The sequence below is a fragment of the Silene latifolia genome, chromosome 11, assembly GCF_048544455.1.
Source record: "Silene latifolia isolate original U9 population chromosome 11, ASM4854445v1, whole genome shotgun sequence".
Taxonomy (NCBI): domain Eukaryota; kingdom Viridiplantae; phylum Streptophyta; class Magnoliopsida; order Caryophyllales; family Caryophyllaceae; genus Silene; species Silene latifolia.
The window spans coordinates 19,735,694-19,754,580 of NC_133536.1; the positions used below are offsets into that span (position 1 = coordinate 19,735,694).

Here is an 18,887-nt window from a genome sequence, read left to right on the forward strand (position 1 = left end):
AAGAATATATTACCTTTGAGTAAGGTAGGATGAGATTTGGGATACAACTTGAGGTTTAGCTATTTCGAGCTCCATAAATGTGTTGCAGATCTTTCCTTGGGCAGTCCCAGTACTGGTTTATACTATAAAATGGTGGAATTCAGGGGATTTGGGGTAGAAATTAGGTTTTGGGTTGACTTAAAATGAAAGAGAAGAAGGAGAGAGCTAAGAATACACAAAGGAAGCCATTAATGGAGTATATAAGAGCTTGGAATCTTAGTGATTGAAGAATAGTTAGGGATTGAAATGATGTAATGAAGTTGGAAATACAAAGAGTAAAGTTACAGAGAGAAACGTGGAAATAAAGTGTGTTATTTTTTTTTTTTTCTTTTTTTTTTTTTTTTTTTTTTTGCAAAATGAAAAGGTGTATATTAGATTGTACGTATTTTGTATGTTTCTAATATACGTATACCTGCTAATATACATATACCTTGTTGTTATACCATGAGATTTTGATGAGATTTTGGTGAGATTTTGGATGGGGTTGATATTCACTTTATGTAAAAGTTATGGGGTCAAATTACTCCAATTAAAAGTTTTGGGGCCTAACTTCCCCGGATAACTATACGTGGTTTACCCTCAACTGCTTCATTTTAACGTATTTTTCGTGATATTTGAAGCAACAATTATTTTAAAATTATGAGATTTTTAAGACATTATACTACGGATTACTTTAGTTTTTGTGCATTAAATAAAGTGACTATGAGTATGGGGTACTGGGGCAAGTAGCAAGAAATGTAAGGATACCGTCATACAACTACTACAGTCTACAACAAAAAATAAGTGTAAAAATAAGATAGGTATAAATACAAACCAAAAAGTTGGAAATTTCTCCCTGTTGGGTTTCGAACCTACAATCAAAAGAATAGGAGACAAGTATTCTACTACAAAACCAAGTGTATCTTCATGCTTTTATGTTACACCTTGTTATATATATTTTTTTTTTCTTCAGAAGGTTGGGCTCCAGCCCATATAGCCCTTGGGCTGGATCCGCCCCTGCTTATAGCCAACTACAAGCTCTTTGGATTAATTATTAGGCCGGAATTATCGCTACTACTAAACAAAATTGATACTAGTAATGAGATAATGTATCGAGGTACCACTTCTTATGATTTTACCAGCTAAACTAGCCGACATGTGCACTGTAATGTGTGTGGACATTTAAGTATAGGGAAAATTGTTGTATTTGTATTCACATTGTGTAATGTGTATAATATCTCTCATTTACATGAACAATCTGTACAAAATTAGTAACTATGGTTTTAATTACTAAGAATATTGAGGAGAGATGCTCTAGTTTTAACAAGATGCCTAAACAAGCATTCAAACAATTCATCAAAATCTTTAATGTCAGAGACTAGTTTCACCATTCGGCTTCTCAAATCCTCGATTTCCAAGGAGTTTACGCCGGTTTTCTTCTTCATGGAGATTAAAGACAGAGTAGCATCAAGTGCATCAATTTCGCTTGTAGATCCTTCCTTTTCGGGCCTCTGGTTGAACACTTTCGCGACTGTAGACCATCGACTCTTTGTTGATTGCGCTTTCACCCCACCAAAGTAAAACAACAAGGCCTTAAAGCAATCAACTGTCACTGCTTCAACATCATTCAGAAGGAAAATCTCGTCATTTCCCTCGCCGTTCTTAAGAACTGGTTTGATAGCTTGCAGACACTTTTTGATCGTCTTTTTAATAATTTTTCGGCTTTTTAAGTACTCAGCAGCTTCATCAGCAATGCTGGAGTCACTATTACACCGTCTACGGATCCCTGATTGCAAGTCTTGAAGGTAAAGTTTTGAGTTTACAAGAACATCTCTAAATGTGGTGCAAATGTCGAGGAGCCTTAGAGACCGATCTAAGGTCTCATCGACACATTTAATATGTTGGTGTAACGGTAGCTGAAGAAACTCTTCAACACAAGAGTACAGATATTTTAGCCCATTTAATTGCCGGCTAACAGAGGAAAATGAAGTCGAGGCAGCTTGAGACGATCTCAACCGATTTAATTGCTCATCGAGTTGTTCTGCTATTGGGTGAAGTCTCGATGGCAGACTGATAGAACGGGCATGGTAAGAAGCCATTAAGTTTTTCTTTTGGTAAGCGAATGTAAGTCTCGGTTTGGTGACTTCTTTCCTTTGTTTCTCTATATATAGGAAAGGTAAGAGTAGACAGAAGGAATCTCACAAATATTTCTCGTCTCTACAAGCGCATCCTTAGGCTTTGTTTACGGAACTGTCTCTCCTTAGCAACCCTGACAGCAAATTAGAGTTACGATTCCTGACTATTATTACATTGCACGGCCGTGATACTTAAAGACTGGATTCCCGGCATGATCCATGATAAGCGCTACCGTACTGGTGGTTGCCTATACGATTATTTGTCGCTTGTCACGCAATGGATTATTTTACTCCACTGCCTATCTGTAATGTGCACCTCAATTGCACGGCCGTGATACTTAAAGATTGGATGTCCGGCATGATCCATGATAAGCGCTACCGTACTGGTGGTTGCCTATACGATTGTTTTTTGCTTGTCTCGAATTACTCACTATGTCTTGGGATTATTTTACTCCACTGCCTAAAACACTTTGTCCCCTGAAAATTAAGCAGGAATTCTCAGAATGAACTGGCAAAATTTGTGCAGAGATGTGGCTGGTTCGTCTACCGTATAGGCGTATAATATAGGTGATATCTGCACGAATGACATTGACATTTACAGTTTGTTTATAGTCCTTATGATTTATGCTTGAATTTTCAGTCAGTCAATGCCTTCTTAGTCCACATGTTTGTTAGTTGTTACAAAGAATTGACAGCATGTCCGCATAACCCAACATTACAGGCGTATGTGAGAAGACCATCTCAACTAGAGGTGGCAAATGGGTCATTTGGGTCGGGTATGGGTCGGGTCATTTCGGGTTTGCCATGCATTTTGGATCGGGTCAAGTCATTTCGGGTTTCAGGTCATTTTCGGGTGACCTTTTACCGGGTCGCTTTTGGGTTAATGGCTAAAACACTTTAGTTAGTACTATTTTGATTACGAAATACTATTTTGCAAATATAAGGGATGATTGTAACAAATGAAACTCGATTTGGTGTAAATAACATTAATTTGACTTAGTACTTGTCGTTTCGGGTCATTTTCGGTCACTTTTAAGTCATTTTGGATCGGGTCAATTACAGGGCGGGTCATTTCGAGTCGGGTTATCTTGAGTCGGGTCAATCAAGTTTCGGGTCGGGTCAATTCGGGTTTCGGGACATATCCGGTCCGGCAAGTTCGGGTCATTTTCGGGTCTCGTGTCAGTCTTATTGGGTCGGGTCAACTTTGTCAGGTCTAATCTTAACCAAAACTTTAAGCTGATGGTTATGGCTCAATCAATGGTCGTATACCTTAATAGTATGCTTCCATGAAGATAACCCGAACTTGGGCGAAACGAGGGCGAAACTAGGGCATGAAGCCACTCCCGCAAGCGACTCCACTCAGCCGAGGACGCACCTCGAGAACCACAGACAATCAGTCACAACAACTGTATCACAACTACAACAATCGCAACGACCAAGAACAACCACCACAGCAACGACAACATCTATCAACAACAACAACCGACACTCTAACAACCAACAGAGACTGAGTAGGCGAGCCTACTTTTAAGCGACTGCGACAATTCCATGCTCACAAACGCAACACCCATCAAACAAGCAACACCTATACACACCATACAAACATCTATCACTACCAAACTTACCCTAACTGCAAAGACAAAGATACGGATGATGATGACGACATACCTACATGAGGAAACCTGGCAAAGGACTGCTACCCGACTCAAGTTATGCACTCCTAAGGCACAAGGACCTTGACAGGCTCCCATGGAAGGTATTAGGTGAAGGGAAAAGGAAGGGACGACATCTAGGTTTAGAAGAAAGAGGCGGAAATGATTTGCGAATATATGAAAACACGATTATAAATCCTCGCTGAAAAGACGCTACTCGATCGAGTAGCTAACATACTCGATCGAGTGGCCCCTACTCGATCGAGCATCCACGCTACTCGATCGAGTAGCCTCTACTCTATCGAGTACCACCCACAACACCCGACACAAGGTACTATGGCACGCAATCCTAAGCACCATTACCGCTCCCAAGGTCGGTCAATGCTGGTCAACGGGTCCCTAAAAGGGCGGGTATTACAGTGTTAGCCCCTCTTTTAGGTGCACCAGTCTTGGTATAAGAAACCTTCTCTTTACCCTTATTCTTGTCACCAGGAAACCCTCTAATGACAAAACAATTTGCTGGATTATGTCCTGTCTTATTGTAGTGGGGACATTTAGTTAACCCAAAACAAGTAGCCCTTGTATGGCCATTCTTATTACAATGGTCACAATGCTTAACAGTAGATGATCCAGCATCAGTAGACTTCTTTGGATCAGACGGTTTGTAGGAAGCATAGGCATTAGCATTAGTGAGAACAAAAACAGTGTCAGTGATCTGCTTCTGTCTCTCTATTTTCTTAAGCAATGCTAGCACCTTATTGATTGAAGGCAATGGTTCAAGAGATAAAATATGGGTTCGAATCCCATCATAACTGTTATTCAAATTCATCAGAAATTGGATTGTTTTTGCATTATTGTCCCTGTCAATCATCTTCTTGATCAAGGTGCAAGAACGTAGTGATATTTTGCCACAGGTGCATGAAGGTAAGGGGTCAAGAGAATCAAGTGTCTCCCATAAATTCTTCATCTTGCTGTAATATTCAACAAGAGATAAATTTTCCTGAGACATAGCTCCTAAATCTTTTGTTAACTGATAAACCTCCAATGCATTAGATTGCCCAAATCTCTCAGTCAATTCACTCCATAATTCCTTAGAAGATGTAACAAACTTGAAATTTTCTTTGAGATTCTTGTCTAAGGAATTAGAAATCCAACGCATAACCATAAAATCGCATCTCTTCCACTGTCTATGTCTCTTATCAGTGGAAGGAGGACAAGAACATGAACCATCAATCATGCCATCCTTGTTTTTGGCAGCTAATGCCATGAGAACCTCCCATTTCCACCCCAAAAAGTCATGGCCCTCAAAAAGAAAGGATGATAAAGTTGCAGACGGTTGATCAGAAGTAGAAAGATAAAGAAGGTCATCATAATAATCGAAGGGTGAGGGAGTTTCAGAGGAATCATGATCAGGCATGGTGATTTGAAGCAATCAAGAAAGTATTAACAATAATAATTAGACTTAGTCAATATATTAGATATTATTCTTCTATGTAAATATAGTTAGCTTATTCCCCAAGTATGTAATCTTTGTAACCTAGCTAACACCTCCCTATAAATACTTGTATTCCTTTCACAGTAAATATACATTAATTCAAACCTTCAATCTCATATCTTATATGGTATCTTCGAGCTCACATCGATCCGCCAAAAATCTTCTCAAACCGCGCCGTCACTCCACCTTCAAACGCCAAACACAAATCATCCTCAACCCCTCATCTTCGACCATGACAAACACTCACCAAGACACCATCGTACGCAACCCTCACGATGCCAACGAGCCTCTCGTCTCACCAAACCTCACTCATTGCGTCAAATTAACACCCACAAACTACACCACATGGTTCTTTCAACTCACCAATATTTTCTTTGGTTTCAGTTTGCTCGTGTTCCTAGATGGGACCAACCCCGCTCCATCACCAACCATAGTCGGTGATGACAAAACCGAGAAAACCAACCCCTCCTATCTTTCATGGCTTAAACAAGATGGGTTGATTCTAGGGGCTCTTATGGGTACCCTATCATCAACCGTCCAAGCCCTCATAATCCGTGCTAAAACCTCTAAAGAAGCATGGGATATTCTAGCGCAAACCTACGCAAACCCTTCGCGTGCGCATATTATGCAATTAAAAGACCGCTTAGACTCGATTGTCAAAACCTCTAACCAATCCATAACCGAATACATGAACACCATGAAATCATGTATTGACCAACTCGCATTAATGGGTAAGATAATCGACCCCGAAGACATTATTTCCAAAGTTCTTAAAGGTTTAGACTATAAAACCTTTAAACCCGTCATCGACACCGTTAGAGCACGTGACAACCCAATTTCATTTGAAGCCCTACATGAAAAATTGCTTCAACATGAACTATTAATAAAACAAGAACAACCCGACAACGATATTTTCAACCCCACCGCTAATGCCGCTTACCGTCCCAACCATTACAACAACCAACGACAAACAACCTACAATAACAACCGTTATCAACCAAATACCTCTACCAATTCTACCCGCCAACCCGCTGCCCCATACACCTCCAACCCGAACCCGCGTCCCTTCAAGGGGCGTTGTCAATGGTGTCGTCAAATAGGCCACGTCATAGCTGATTGTCCTCTATTCCGAGAGCTTTTTCCAACCATCACTTTTCCTGAACCTCCAACCCGCCAACACCAACAACCACATGCGCATTCCGCAACCACTTCCGCCGCTGCTGCACCGCCGCCCAACCACCAGTACCTCCTTGACAGTGGAGCCTCCAACCATGTCACCAATGACCTCGACACATTGGCCTTCCACTCTCCCTATTTCGGTCAAGATGACCTTATTATTGGTGATGGTTCGGGTCTCGACATCGCTAATATAGGTACGTTTCAATTATCAACTCTCCAATTCAATAATGTTTTACATGTTCCAAAAATCTCTCGAAATATTATATCAATATCCCAATTGTGTAAAGATAATAATGTTAATGTTATTTTCTCATCCGATTTTTTTGTTGTTAAGAACAAATTGACGGGATCGACGATACTCCAGGGCCAAGCTAGACACGGAATTTACGAGCTGAGCCCATCGTCACCAACCGCAAATTTAATTAAGAAAGGCTCATCTCCTATTTCATGGCATCATAAATTAGGCCATCCTACTTTTGATGTAATGAAAACTATCAATAAAAGTTTACCATTTAGTTTATCGAATTTCTCTTCCTGTGATGCGTGCAATATTAGCAAGAGTACTAAATTACCATTTGCGACAAATTCGTTCAAAACAACCGCTCCACTCGAATTAATATATTCGGACCTTTGGACTAGTCCCGTTCTCTCATATGACCATTACAAATATTATGTGATATTCGTCGACCACTTTAGTAAATATACTTGGCTTTTTCCTTTAAAACGAAAATCCGACACAACCAAAGTATTCCTTCAATTTAAAGCACTTGTTGAGAAATACTTTCAAAAACCAATTATTCAATTCTTTTCTGACAATGGAGGAGAATTCAAAAAGCTTACCCATGATTTACTCAACAATGGAATTAGTCACTTTACCTCTCCTCCGCATACACCCGAACATAATGGATATGCCGAAAGGAGACACCGTCACATAGTGGAAACGGGCTTAGCCCTACTCGCTCACGCCAAGATACCAACCGTACTTTGGCCGTTTGCTTTCAACACCGCTACCTATCTCATTAATCGTCTTCCAACCCGAACATTACAAGGTCAAACACCATACTTCAAACTCCATAATAAACCTCCCAATTATACAAAACTACATAATTTTGGATGCCTATGCTATCCTTGGCTTCGACCTTATACACGACATAAACTCGAATATAGATCGACTCCTTGCATTTTCGTAGGCTACTCCTCTACTCAGAGTGCATTCCACTGTTTTGAACCAAAAACCAATCGTATTTATACATCGAGACATGTCAAATTTGTTGAAGATGATTACCCTTACACCAAATTAATTGCGTCTGACCCACCTACTAATACCAACACGAATCCAAACGATTGGTGCCCGCTCATTATACCCATTATACCACCTCATCCACCACCCGTGTCAACCCCCACCTCTCCACCTGACACTCGGCCACGCCCTCCCATAACCCAGGTCTATCATCGTCGACCTCCTCCCGTCCCACCCGTCTCCTCTACCAGCCCTACACGCCCTGCACCCGACCCCATCACACCCTCTCCTACCACCCCACAAACCCCTGCCTCTACCTCCCAACCCGTCACACCCTCTCCTGTCACCACACACACCCCTACCACTACCACTCCGACCCCTCCTCCACCTCCACCACCCCCTCCTCCAAAACGAACTGTTGTCACTCGCCTAGACAACAACATTAGGAAACCCAATCCCAGGTACATAGAAACCACCTCCAAGTATGCCCATCTCGCTCATACCTTCGCATCACCCAACGCTCTTCCCAAAACCGTCAAGCAAGCTCTCATAGTACCTCCATGGAGAACCGCAATGCAAGAAGAATTTCATGCACTCGAGAAAAATCAAACATGGACTCTAGTCCCGCGTCATCCATCTCAAAATGTCATCGGTTGCAAATGGGTCTATCGAATTAAATATAACCCCGATGGCTCTCTAAAACAACACAAAGCTCGCTTGGTCGCCAAAGGATTTCATCAACGACCCGGCATTGACTACACCGAAACCTTCAGTCCTGTAGTCAAACCCACCACCGTTCGCCTCATTTTATCTCTTGCTGTTAGCAATTCCTGGACTTTACGTCAACTCGATGTCAATAACGCATTTCTCCAAGAGACTTTAAAGGACAATGTCTTTATGAGTCAACCAAAAGGATTTGTTGACACCTCTAAACCGGATTTTGTGTGCAAACTAAACAAAGCCATTTACGGTCTCAAACAAGCTCCTCGAGCCTGGTACACGGAGCTCAAAACCTTTCTCGTTCATTTTGGATTTAAACAATCAATTTCCGACTCATCTTTATTCATTTACACGACCAATACAACTCGCATATTTATGCTAGTCTATGTCGATGACATTATTATCACTGGTCCTAACCAAGCTCATTTACAAAACCTTATTGACAACCTATCCAAACGATTCTCACTAAAAGATCTTGGACCGCTTTCTTACTTCCTTGGTATTGAAGTCACACCAAATCCTAATGGTCTTCATTTAAATCAATCAAAATATGTACATGATTTATTAACAAAATACAACATGGACAATGCAAAACCAATTACTACCCCTATGTCGACTGACACGCACCTTACTCAGGAGGATAATAAACCACTTCACAATCACTCCGACTACCGCGCCATAGTTGGCAGTTTACAATATTTATCTCTTACCCGACCTGACGTTGCCTTTACTATCAATCGGCTAGCTCAATTTCTCCATCATCCCACCACTACTCACTGGTCTGCTCTAAAACGTCTACTCCGTTATCTTCAAGGAACTCAACACCATGGCATACAACTATACTCCAAAAACCCGCTCTGTCTCCATGCCTTTTGTGATGCTGACTTTGCCGGAGACAAAGATAATTACATTTCAACTACTGGATATATTCTCTATCTTGGTCGCAATCCTATAACATGGTCCTCCAAAAAGCAACGTGGTCTATCCCTATCAACTACTGAGGCCGAATTTCGAGCAGTCGCTTCCGCTACAACTGAGTTACTCTGGCTTCGAAATCTACTCACTGAGCTTCACTTTCATGTCACACAACCGCCAGCCATTTACTGCGACAACTTGTCCGCTACAATGTATGCACGAAATCCAGTCTTTCACTCCCGGATGAAGCACATGGCCTTATCTTTTCACTTTGTTCGCGAGCAGCTTCATCGAGGCTCTATTCGAATTCAGCACATTGCAAGTACCGATCAACTAGCTGACGCTCTTACTAAACCCCTGCACAAGCAACGCTTCCTTCTTCTACGAGACAAGATTGGTCTTCTTTCTCCGTCGTCCATCTTGCGGGGGCGTATTAACAATAATAATTAGACTTAGTCAATATATTAGATATTATTCTTCTATGTAAATATAGTTAGCTTATTCCCCAAGTATGTAATCTTTGTAACCTAGCTAACACCTCTCTATAAATACTTGTATTCCTTTCACAGTAAATATACATTAATTCAAACCTTCAATCTCATATCTTATAGAAAGAACAGAAGCAACAATTTTATGAATGAATGAAGGAAAAGTGCGGAAGCATGTCAATATACCTTCTACTTCTTGTAAGCTAGCAAGAAACAGAAAGAAATAATCCCAGAATAACAAACCAAGAATACTGATACCATGAAGAAACCCAAGCTAGGAGATGAAGATGTACTGGATGAAGGACGACTACTTTGAAGATTCAATCAGAGGATATGAAGATTGATGATGAATAAGGAAGAATATGTTTGATAGTTGTAATAAAGCATTGATGTAAAATTTGTAACTGTAAAACTTTTATATATTATTCAAGGATCAGATACAATGGTATTTATAGTAATTGAGCCAACTATTCTAACAACCTTTTAACTATGGTTAGCTTCAATTTAACTATGATTAGTTGTTAGTTAGCTTAACTAATTTCTAACTCACTCAATATAACCAATAGAAATCGATACTAGTAATGTGGTACCACCTTTTATGACTTTACCCGCTAAACTAGCCGACATGTGCACTATAATGTAGTATAGGGAAAATTGTTGTATTTGTATTCACATTGTGTAATGTGTATAATATCTCTCATTTACATGGATAATCTGTACAAAATCAGTAAATATGGTTTTAATTAATTACTAAGGATATTGAGAAGAGATGCTCTAGTTTTAACAAGATTCCTAAACAAGCATTCCAACAATTCATCAAAATCTCGAATGTCAGACTCTACTTTCACGATTCGGGTCCTCAAATCCTCGATTTCCAAGGAGTTTACGCCGGTTTTCTTCTTCATGGAGATTAAAGACAGTAGCATCAAGTGCGTCAAATTCGCTTATAGGTCCCTCCTTTTCTGTGAAACTTAGAACTCGAGATGATGAATGTAATTCTCATTAAGCAAAGACATCGATGTTACAGGCATATATAGTATGTACAAACAATTTACCCTAATATTAACTTCCTAATATTACTCCTATAATATCTTACCATATCTCAACTATCCTTAACCAACTAGATTACATATTCTACATAATATACACATGATAATATGGAAGATATCGATGCATATACTTAGCCTTATTCTTAACACTCCCCCTCAAGTTGGAGCTCTAGGAACACCGAGTCCCAACTTGAACTGCAAATGATCAAATAGCTCTCCTCCTAACGCTTTCGTGAACAAATCCGCTATTTGTTCCTTACTCCTTACATGCATCGTTTTGATCTCTTTAGACACCAAATGTTGCCGAACAAAATGACAGTCTATCTCAATGTGTTTCGTTCTATCATGAAACACGGGATTCTTTGCTATGTAAATGGCCGCCTGATTATCGCAATACAAACTCATCGAACTAGTATGGAAAACACCTAAAGAAGCAAGGAACGACTTTACCCATATTAATTCACTCGTTGCCTCCCCCATGGCTCTATACTCTGCTTCCGCCGTCGATTTCGCCACTGTCACTTGTTTCTTCGCTCTCCAAGATATAGGCGATTGTCCCAATGAAACAAAATAGCCACTTATTGATCTCCTTGTCAATGGACAACTCGCATAATCCGAGTCACAATATCCTCTAATTTGCAAGTCCGATTCCTTCCTCAATGTGATCCCTTTGCTCGGATTGCGCTTTATGTATCTCACGACTCTCAATGCTGCTTCCCAATGCTCTTTCCTTGGTTCATTAACAAACTGCGAAAGGATGTGCACTGTATAAACAAGGTCTGGCCTCGTAATGGTTAAGTATACTAACCTCCCAACTAGACGACGATACTTCATTATGTCTTTTAGCACATACCCCTTCGCCAAAGACAAGTTATGTCTTGCTCGAATAGGAGTATACACGGTTCTTGCTCCTTCCATTCCCGTCTCCTCGATAATACTCATTGCATACTTTCGCTGATTCAAGAACAGTCCATACTTGCCGTGAGCTACCTCTATACCTAGGAAGTATTTCAGTCTTCCCAAGTCCTTGATCCCGAAACTCTTATCCATGAATCTTTTGAACTTTGCACATGCTTCTTTATCATTGCTTACAACGATCATGTCGTCCACATAGACAAGTACTCCAATAAAACAATCATCTCGGTTAAAGGTAAACAAAGAGTAATCCGCCATCGATTGTATAAAGCCGTAGCTCTTCATTGACACGGCCAACTTCGCAAACCAGTTACGCGAAGCTTGCTTCAACCCGTAAATTGATTTAAGCAATTTGCATACCTTACTTTCCCCTCCTTTTTCGAAACCTTGAGGGATCCTCATGTATACTTCTTCTTCAAGGTCTCCGTGTAGAAAGGCGTTGTTCACATCTAATTGCTCAATAAACCAACCTTTCGACACAGCTACAGCTAGCATACATCGTACACTTGCCATTTTCGCCACAGGTGCATATGTTTCATGGAAATCGATTCCTTCTACTTGAATAAATCCTTGTGCCACTAATCGAGCTTTGTATCGTTCCACTGTACCATCTGCCTTGTACTTAACTTTGTACACCCATTTGCAACCTATTGGCTTCTTTCCCTTTGGCAATGTGACGATCTTCCATGTCTTATTCTTCTCTAAAGCCTCGATTTCTCTACTCATTGCTTCCCTCCATTTCCTGTCCTTCGCTGCTTCATGGTAATGATTCGGCTCTTGCTCATTATCAATGGCAGCTAAGAATGCTTTGTGATTATTTGAAAAACAATTAGTCACAACATAATCGTTTAAAGGATAGCGAGTACCTGACCTTGAGGACTTTGATTGTGCGAGGTGAGCATTTGAGTCTGGGGTAATTATTCTTGTTGATTTGCAATAGTAATCCTTCTTCCATGCGGGTTCGAATTTTTCTCTCGCACCTCTACCAATGATCCCCTGCTCAAGTTGTGAACCCGTCATATGTCGTTCCTGCTCAATATTTCTCACATTCTCTTCATGCTCGACATTAGGAATGTCTGGTTGATCGACATTAGGAATGTCTGGTTGATTAATGGCCTGCTCAGCACCTTCACGCGTGTGTTCATTCCCCTGCTCATTTCCTTCACTCTCATCCCCTGTTTCGTCACTCCCCCTTACAACGTGATCGAAGGGTTCGTCACTGTTGTACTTAACATGTTTATTATTATTGTGAATGGTGTCCAGGGATGATGGAGATTCATTTGTAGAAATGGAGAAAGGATAAATGTTTTCATAAAAAGTGACATCACACGAAACCAAGACTCGACTGTCCCGTAAATCATAGACTTTCCATCCTTTCTTGTTATGTGGGTACCCAATAAAAATACACCGTTTCCCCCGTTCCCCAAACTTGTCTTTGGTGCGCTCTTTATTATGGACATAACACAAACAACCCAATACTTTTAAATGATCGAGTTTAGGCTGTTTTCGATGAAGAAGCTCGAATGGGGTTTTTCCATCAAGCAAAGGGGTGGGTGTCCTATTTATTAGGTATGCTGCAGTCATGATACATTCCCCCCAAAACTGCAAAGGTAAACCTGCCTGAAAACGCAGTGCCCTCGCCTTCTCAAGTATGTGGCGATGCTTTCTCTCGACTCTACCATTTTGTTGGGGTGTATCGACATTACTAGTGCGAAATAATATCCCGTTTTCATCATAATAATCTCGCATATGTCCAGACAACAACTCCGTCCCATTGTCACTTTGTATAATTTTGACATTTTTTTCAAATTGATTCTTTACCATTTGGCAGAAAGTTCTCATGTAATCCCCGGCCTCACTTTTTTCTTTCATTAAATAAATCCATACCCCTCGACTATGGTCATCGACTATGGTGAGGAAATAATGGGCACGGGTTAAACTTGCTACTTTATATGGTCCCCAAATATCACAGTGTATAAGGCCAAACAAAACATCGCATCTATTATTATTAGACTTAAATGGGGTTCGGGACTGTTTTGCCCGACAACAAGAATCACAAGCATCGTCTGAATTCCAAAACAAATTTCGTCCAACTAAAGATGAAAAACGAGAAAAAATTTTCTTTGAAGGATGTCCTACCCTTCGATGCCATAAACGACTCTCTTTATCAACCGTTATGTGACCCGCTGCTTCATTCTTCCTCGGTTGATAGTAATATACCCCTATTCTATGCTCACCCCGTCCAATCATCGTCTTCGTAGTCCGGTCCTGCATTTCACAATAATCCGGATAAAATGTTATTAGACAATTGTTTTCACAAATTAACTGTTGGACAGAAATAAGATCACAAGTGAGGGAGGGCACGAGTAACACGTCTTTCAGTATGAAATTCTCGCTCAATCTCACTTCGCCATGAACCGTGGCTTTAACCTTCCTGCCGTCAGGCAAATTGACCGTGGCTTCATCCGTTTCCCAAGTATTTCGCAGATATTCTCTCTTTCCCGTCATATGGTGAGATGCTCCGCTATCAATTAACCATTCACAATTTACAATTAAGTTCATACCTTGGAGTTTTTCACTTCCTTCGGGACTATTTTTCAATAGGATCTTCAACCTGTCTATCTCTTCGAGAGTGAATCAATGTTCGACTTCAGCTGCTCCTCACCCTTTCCAGTTCCCGTCACTGCATGTGCTTGGTGATATCCACCGCCTCGTCCTCTTCCACGGTTCCCACTTCCACGGCTGCCTCCATTTCCTCTCCTTCCTCTGCCTCGTTCTCGCGCCTTCACCTCCTCGTACCCATGCTTATCATAACAATCCTCTTCCTTATGATAATATTTTCCGCAATAGGTGCAGCGTGGTGGTGGTGGTCTCTCTGAATTTTCTTCATCATTTCTCGAGTAATTTCCTCGACCCTTTTCGCCATTTACTTTAACTGCCATGGCCGCATCATTATATTCTTCTTTTATCTTTGTGAGCGAAGCATGTCGCTCTTCTCTGAGTATTAGGGCATAAACACGATTCAGTGGGGCTATCGGATCTTCCATCAACAAATTTGTTCGAACTTGTCCATATAGCTTCGAATCCAGTCCCATTAGAAACTGGTGTACTTTCTCTTCCTCTTTCTCCTTTGCTATGGACACTGCTGCGCCGCAATTGCAGTCTTTTATCTTACTGTATTTTGCTAGCTCGTCCCAAATCGTCTTAAGCCTCGTGTAATACTCCACAACCGTTTCCTTGCCTTGTTTACATTCATTCAACTCACTCTTAAGTTGATGAATCCTAGGGGCGTTTCCTGCCGAATACCTTACCCGTAACTCCTCCCAAATATCTTCGATTGGTTGGGTAAACGTGATACTCGGGTGTAGCTTCTGGTCTATTACATTCCGGAGCCACGCTCGCAACATCGCGTTGCACTGCCGCCACGCCACTAGTTCAAGGCTGTCTTCTTCTCCATCGCTTGCTGGCTTCTGGACTCGTCCTTCAATGAAAGCCAATTTGTTCTTTGCATCCAATCCGTTTTTCACAGCATCGGCCCACATATCATAGTTTGTGCCATCAAACTATAGACCAGCGACTCTTTGTTGATTGCGCCTTCACCCCACCAAAGTACGACAACAAGGCCTTAAAGGTTTCAACTGTCACTGCTTCAACCTCATTCATAAGGCCAATCATGTCATTTCCATCGTCGTTCTTAAGAACTGGTTTAATACCTTGCAAGCACTTTTTTATCGTCTTTTTGATAATTTTTCGGCTTTTTAAGTACTCGGCAGCTTCATTAGCAATGCTCGAATCACTATTACACCGTCTACGGATCCCTGATTGCAAGTCTTGAAGGTGAAGTTTTGAGTTTACAAGAACATCTCTAAATGTGGTGCAAATGTCTAGGAGCCTTAGAGACCGGTCTAAGGTCTCATCGACACATTTGATTTGTTGGTGCAACGGTAGCTGAAGAAACTCTTCAACACAAGAGTAAAGATCTTTAAGCCCATTTAATTGTTGGCTAACAGAGGAAAATGAAGTCGAGGCAGATTGAGATGATCTCAACCGATTTAATTGCTCATCGAGTTGTTCTGCTATTGGATGAAGTCTCGATGGCAAACTGATAGAACGGGCATGGTAAGAAGCTTTAGGGATTGAAGAAGAAGCCATTGTGTTTTTCTTTTGGTAAACGAAAGGCGATGAACTTGAATGTAAGTCTCGGTTTCTCTATATATAGCAAAGGTAAGAGTAGACAGAAGGAATCTCACAATTATTTCTCGTCTCTAAAAGCGCATCCTTAGGCTTTGTTTACTGAACTGTCTATCCTTAACAAACCTGCCAGCAAATTTAGAGTTACGATTCCTGACTATTATTACATTGCACGGCCGTGATACTTAAAGACTGGATTCCCGGCATGATCCATGATAAGCGCTACCGTACTGGTGGTTGCCTATATGATTGTTTTTTGCTTGTCTCAAATTACTCACAAGTCACAAGTCACAATGTCTTGGGATTATTTTACTCCACTGCCTATCTGTAATGTTCACCTCAATTGTATCCGAAAAAACTAACTCAACCCAAATAGCATAACTGGCACCTGAATCAGACACCCTAAATCTGTGGAGTCCTAAGCCAACCTGGACCCGAGCCAAACATTTTTTAACTCGATATTGACCCGGCCCAAAACATTTCCATACCCAAACTTACCCGACCTGAATATCCTGTTTGCCAGATTTACTATCGAAACCCATTCACTGCTAGTACCGTAGTAGGCGTCTATTTGCCAAAACATGAAAATATCTCCATAACAGTCGTGCCTGACATCCAGCCGAGTATGAAAATCAGTGACTGGATTCGCTCCACATTGGCTTTAGAATCGATCAATGATAAGATAAACTGCTGAACATAAGACGGTTTTCTTACTGAAACAAGTCAGTGGGCTTCACCTAATCTCAACTCTCAACTTCTAACAACAATATAAAACTTAGCTCAAGATTTTGATATCTGTTTCATGAATGATTGCTCTTTTTATATACCCAATTTCCAATATATCTATACATTTTCCTTAGTCAAAAACGTGTGAAAATTAAATGGAAAGAATCTAAATCTCAAGAGACACGGTACACACGAATGGCCGAAAAACACTTTGTCCCCTGAAAATTAAACAGGAATTCTCAGAATGAACTGGCAAAATTTGTGCAGAGATGTGGCTGGTACGTCTACCGTATAATATAGGTGATATATGCACGAATTACATTGACATTTGCAGTTTGTTTATAGTCCTTATGATTTATCCTTGAATTTTTAGTCGGTCAATGCCTTCTTAATCCACATGGTTGTTACAAAGAATTGACAGCATGTCACAGCATAATCCAACATTACAGGCGTACGTGAGAAGAACTTCTCAATCAAAACCTTAAACCGATGGTTGTGGCTAGGGATGTTCATCGGTCCGGGGCCGGACCGGACCAAAGTTTGTGGACCGAAAATCAAACAAGGGTAAAATGTTGGACCGTGGACCGGACCATACTTTTATTGGTCCGGTCCGGTCAGGACCAAATAAATGCATAGACCGAACCGGACCGGACCGGACCATATGGACCAAACAATGGATTGGGTTCTTTACTTTATTATTTCTACGATGAATTTAATTTAAATTAGGGAGTTAAGGTTTAGTTTGTTAATGCGTATGATAGTAGAATAGGTCAAAAAAATACATAACAAAATACTATTGTCATATTAAGAGAAATATTTGTTAATTATACATTTTTAATGATTTTCGTTACATAAGTCCAGTCCGCGGTCCATTCAGTTTGGTCCAGGACCGGACCAAAGACCAAACTAACATAAATAAGTGGACCGGACCAAATAAAGTATGGTCCAGTCTGGTCCAGACCAAATTACACGGTTCGGCCCGGACTTTAGTCCAGATCGTCAAATGAACACCCCTAGTTGCAGCTCAATCAATGGTCTTATACCTTAATAGTATGCTTCCATGAAAGTAACCTTTTTTCGTCATCAACCCGTGTTGTGTTAAGTATAAAATTATTACCGAATCGTTTATCTTTATTCTATCTATTTCCAAAGCCAAATAACATGAACTGCAAACAGTGATAAAGAAAGGGAAATCGAATTAATCGACAAGAATTGGAGCATAACAATTGATGTTTAAAGAATTATTGTTTTCGATCGATCTAATTACTAAGAAGATTAAGCAAAGTTGCTCTAGTCTTAACAAGATGTCTAAACAAACATTCTAATTCTTCACAAAGCTCTTCAATTTCAGATTCCAGTTTGATTATCTTACACCGGATCTTCTCGACTCGAGTCCTGTTGAATCTGTTAATGCTACTCTTCTTCTGACAGATCAAGTACCTCAACTGAACATCAATGTCTCTAAACTCGGTACAACACCCGGCTTTATCAATATCAGAAAACTGGCGTACTAATCTTACAATCAAAGACATATTACTTTTACTTGATTCCGACTTTGTACCAGCAATATGACCCAACAAACCCGTAAAAACATCAGTTGTTATTACATCGACATTTAGAAACACACTGTCTAAACTGTCACTTCTTCTATCAATTCTACGATTTTTTCTTATGTTTTTCAAGAACCGTGTAATTCCCTTCTTGACTTTTTGTCGACTTTTTACGTACTCAGAGATGTCACCATTAGACCGTCTAAGCGTCGACTCAACGCCTTGCAGACATTCCTTCATCGAGAACAAAGCATCCCTAGCAACGTCACAGACGTCCAAGAGTTTCCACGATCCTTCGAGAATATCATCAACCCATTTCTCTTGACTATTTTTCGATATAATTTGTTGGTTAGCAGGACGAAGTAGAAGTTCATCGACACAGTCGTAAAGACCTATAAGGGTTATTAGACTCTGAGTCAATGATGAACAAGAAGTAGTTGTATTTTTCGATGATATTAATCGACTCAATTGCTCATCGAATTGAGTCGAAATTGGATGAAATGTCGTTGGCAAACTAATAGATCGAAAATGATTGTTTTTCGACATTTCTAGTAATAATGTTTATGTTTTTGTATGATTTGAACTTAGACATCTTTGTAGTCCATGTCTATATA

General features: G+C 40.5%; 3 protein-coding genes across 3 annotated transcripts; all 3 read right to left on the bottom strand.

Moving 5' to 3' along the window:
* Window positions 1–1,301: 1,301 nt before the first annotated feature.
* Window positions 1,302–2,117, bottom strand: LOC141613056 (uncharacterized). Its single transcript, XM_074431790.1, has one exon. The coding sequence runs from the start codon at window positions 2,115–2,117 to the stop codon at window positions 1,302–1,304; it is 816 nt and encodes a 271-aa protein (XP_074287891.1).
* Window positions 2,118–15,364: 13,247 nt separating this feature from the next.
* LOC141613057 (uncharacterized) lies at window positions 15,365–15,958 on the bottom strand. Its single transcript, XM_074431791.1, has one exon. It carries the CDS (start codon window positions 15,956–15,958, stop codon window positions 15,365–15,367), a length of 594 nt encoding a protein of 197 aa, XP_074287892.1.
* Window positions 15,959–17,982: 2,024 nt separating this feature from the next.
* Window positions 17,983–18,819, bottom strand: LOC141613058 (uncharacterized). Its single transcript, XM_074431792.1, has one exon. The coding sequence runs from the start codon at window positions 18,817–18,819 to the stop codon at window positions 17,983–17,985; it is 837 nt and encodes a 278-aa protein (XP_074287893.1).
* Window positions 18,820–18,887: the final 68 nt, after the last annotated feature.

Excerpts from the sequence above, each read along its gene's own strand:
- LOC141613056 (XM_074431790.1), bottom strand. The coding sequence starts at position 2,117 with ATGGCTTCTTACCATGCCCGTTCTATCAGTCTGCCATCGAGACTTCAC.
- LOC141613057 (XM_074431791.1), bottom strand. The coding sequence starts at position 15,958 with ATGGCTTCTTCTTCAATCCCTAAAGCTTCTTACCATGCCCGTTCTATC.
- LOC141613058 (XM_074431792.1), bottom strand. The coding sequence starts at position 18,819 with ATGTCGAAAAACAATCATTTTCGATCTATTAGTTTGCCAACGACATTT.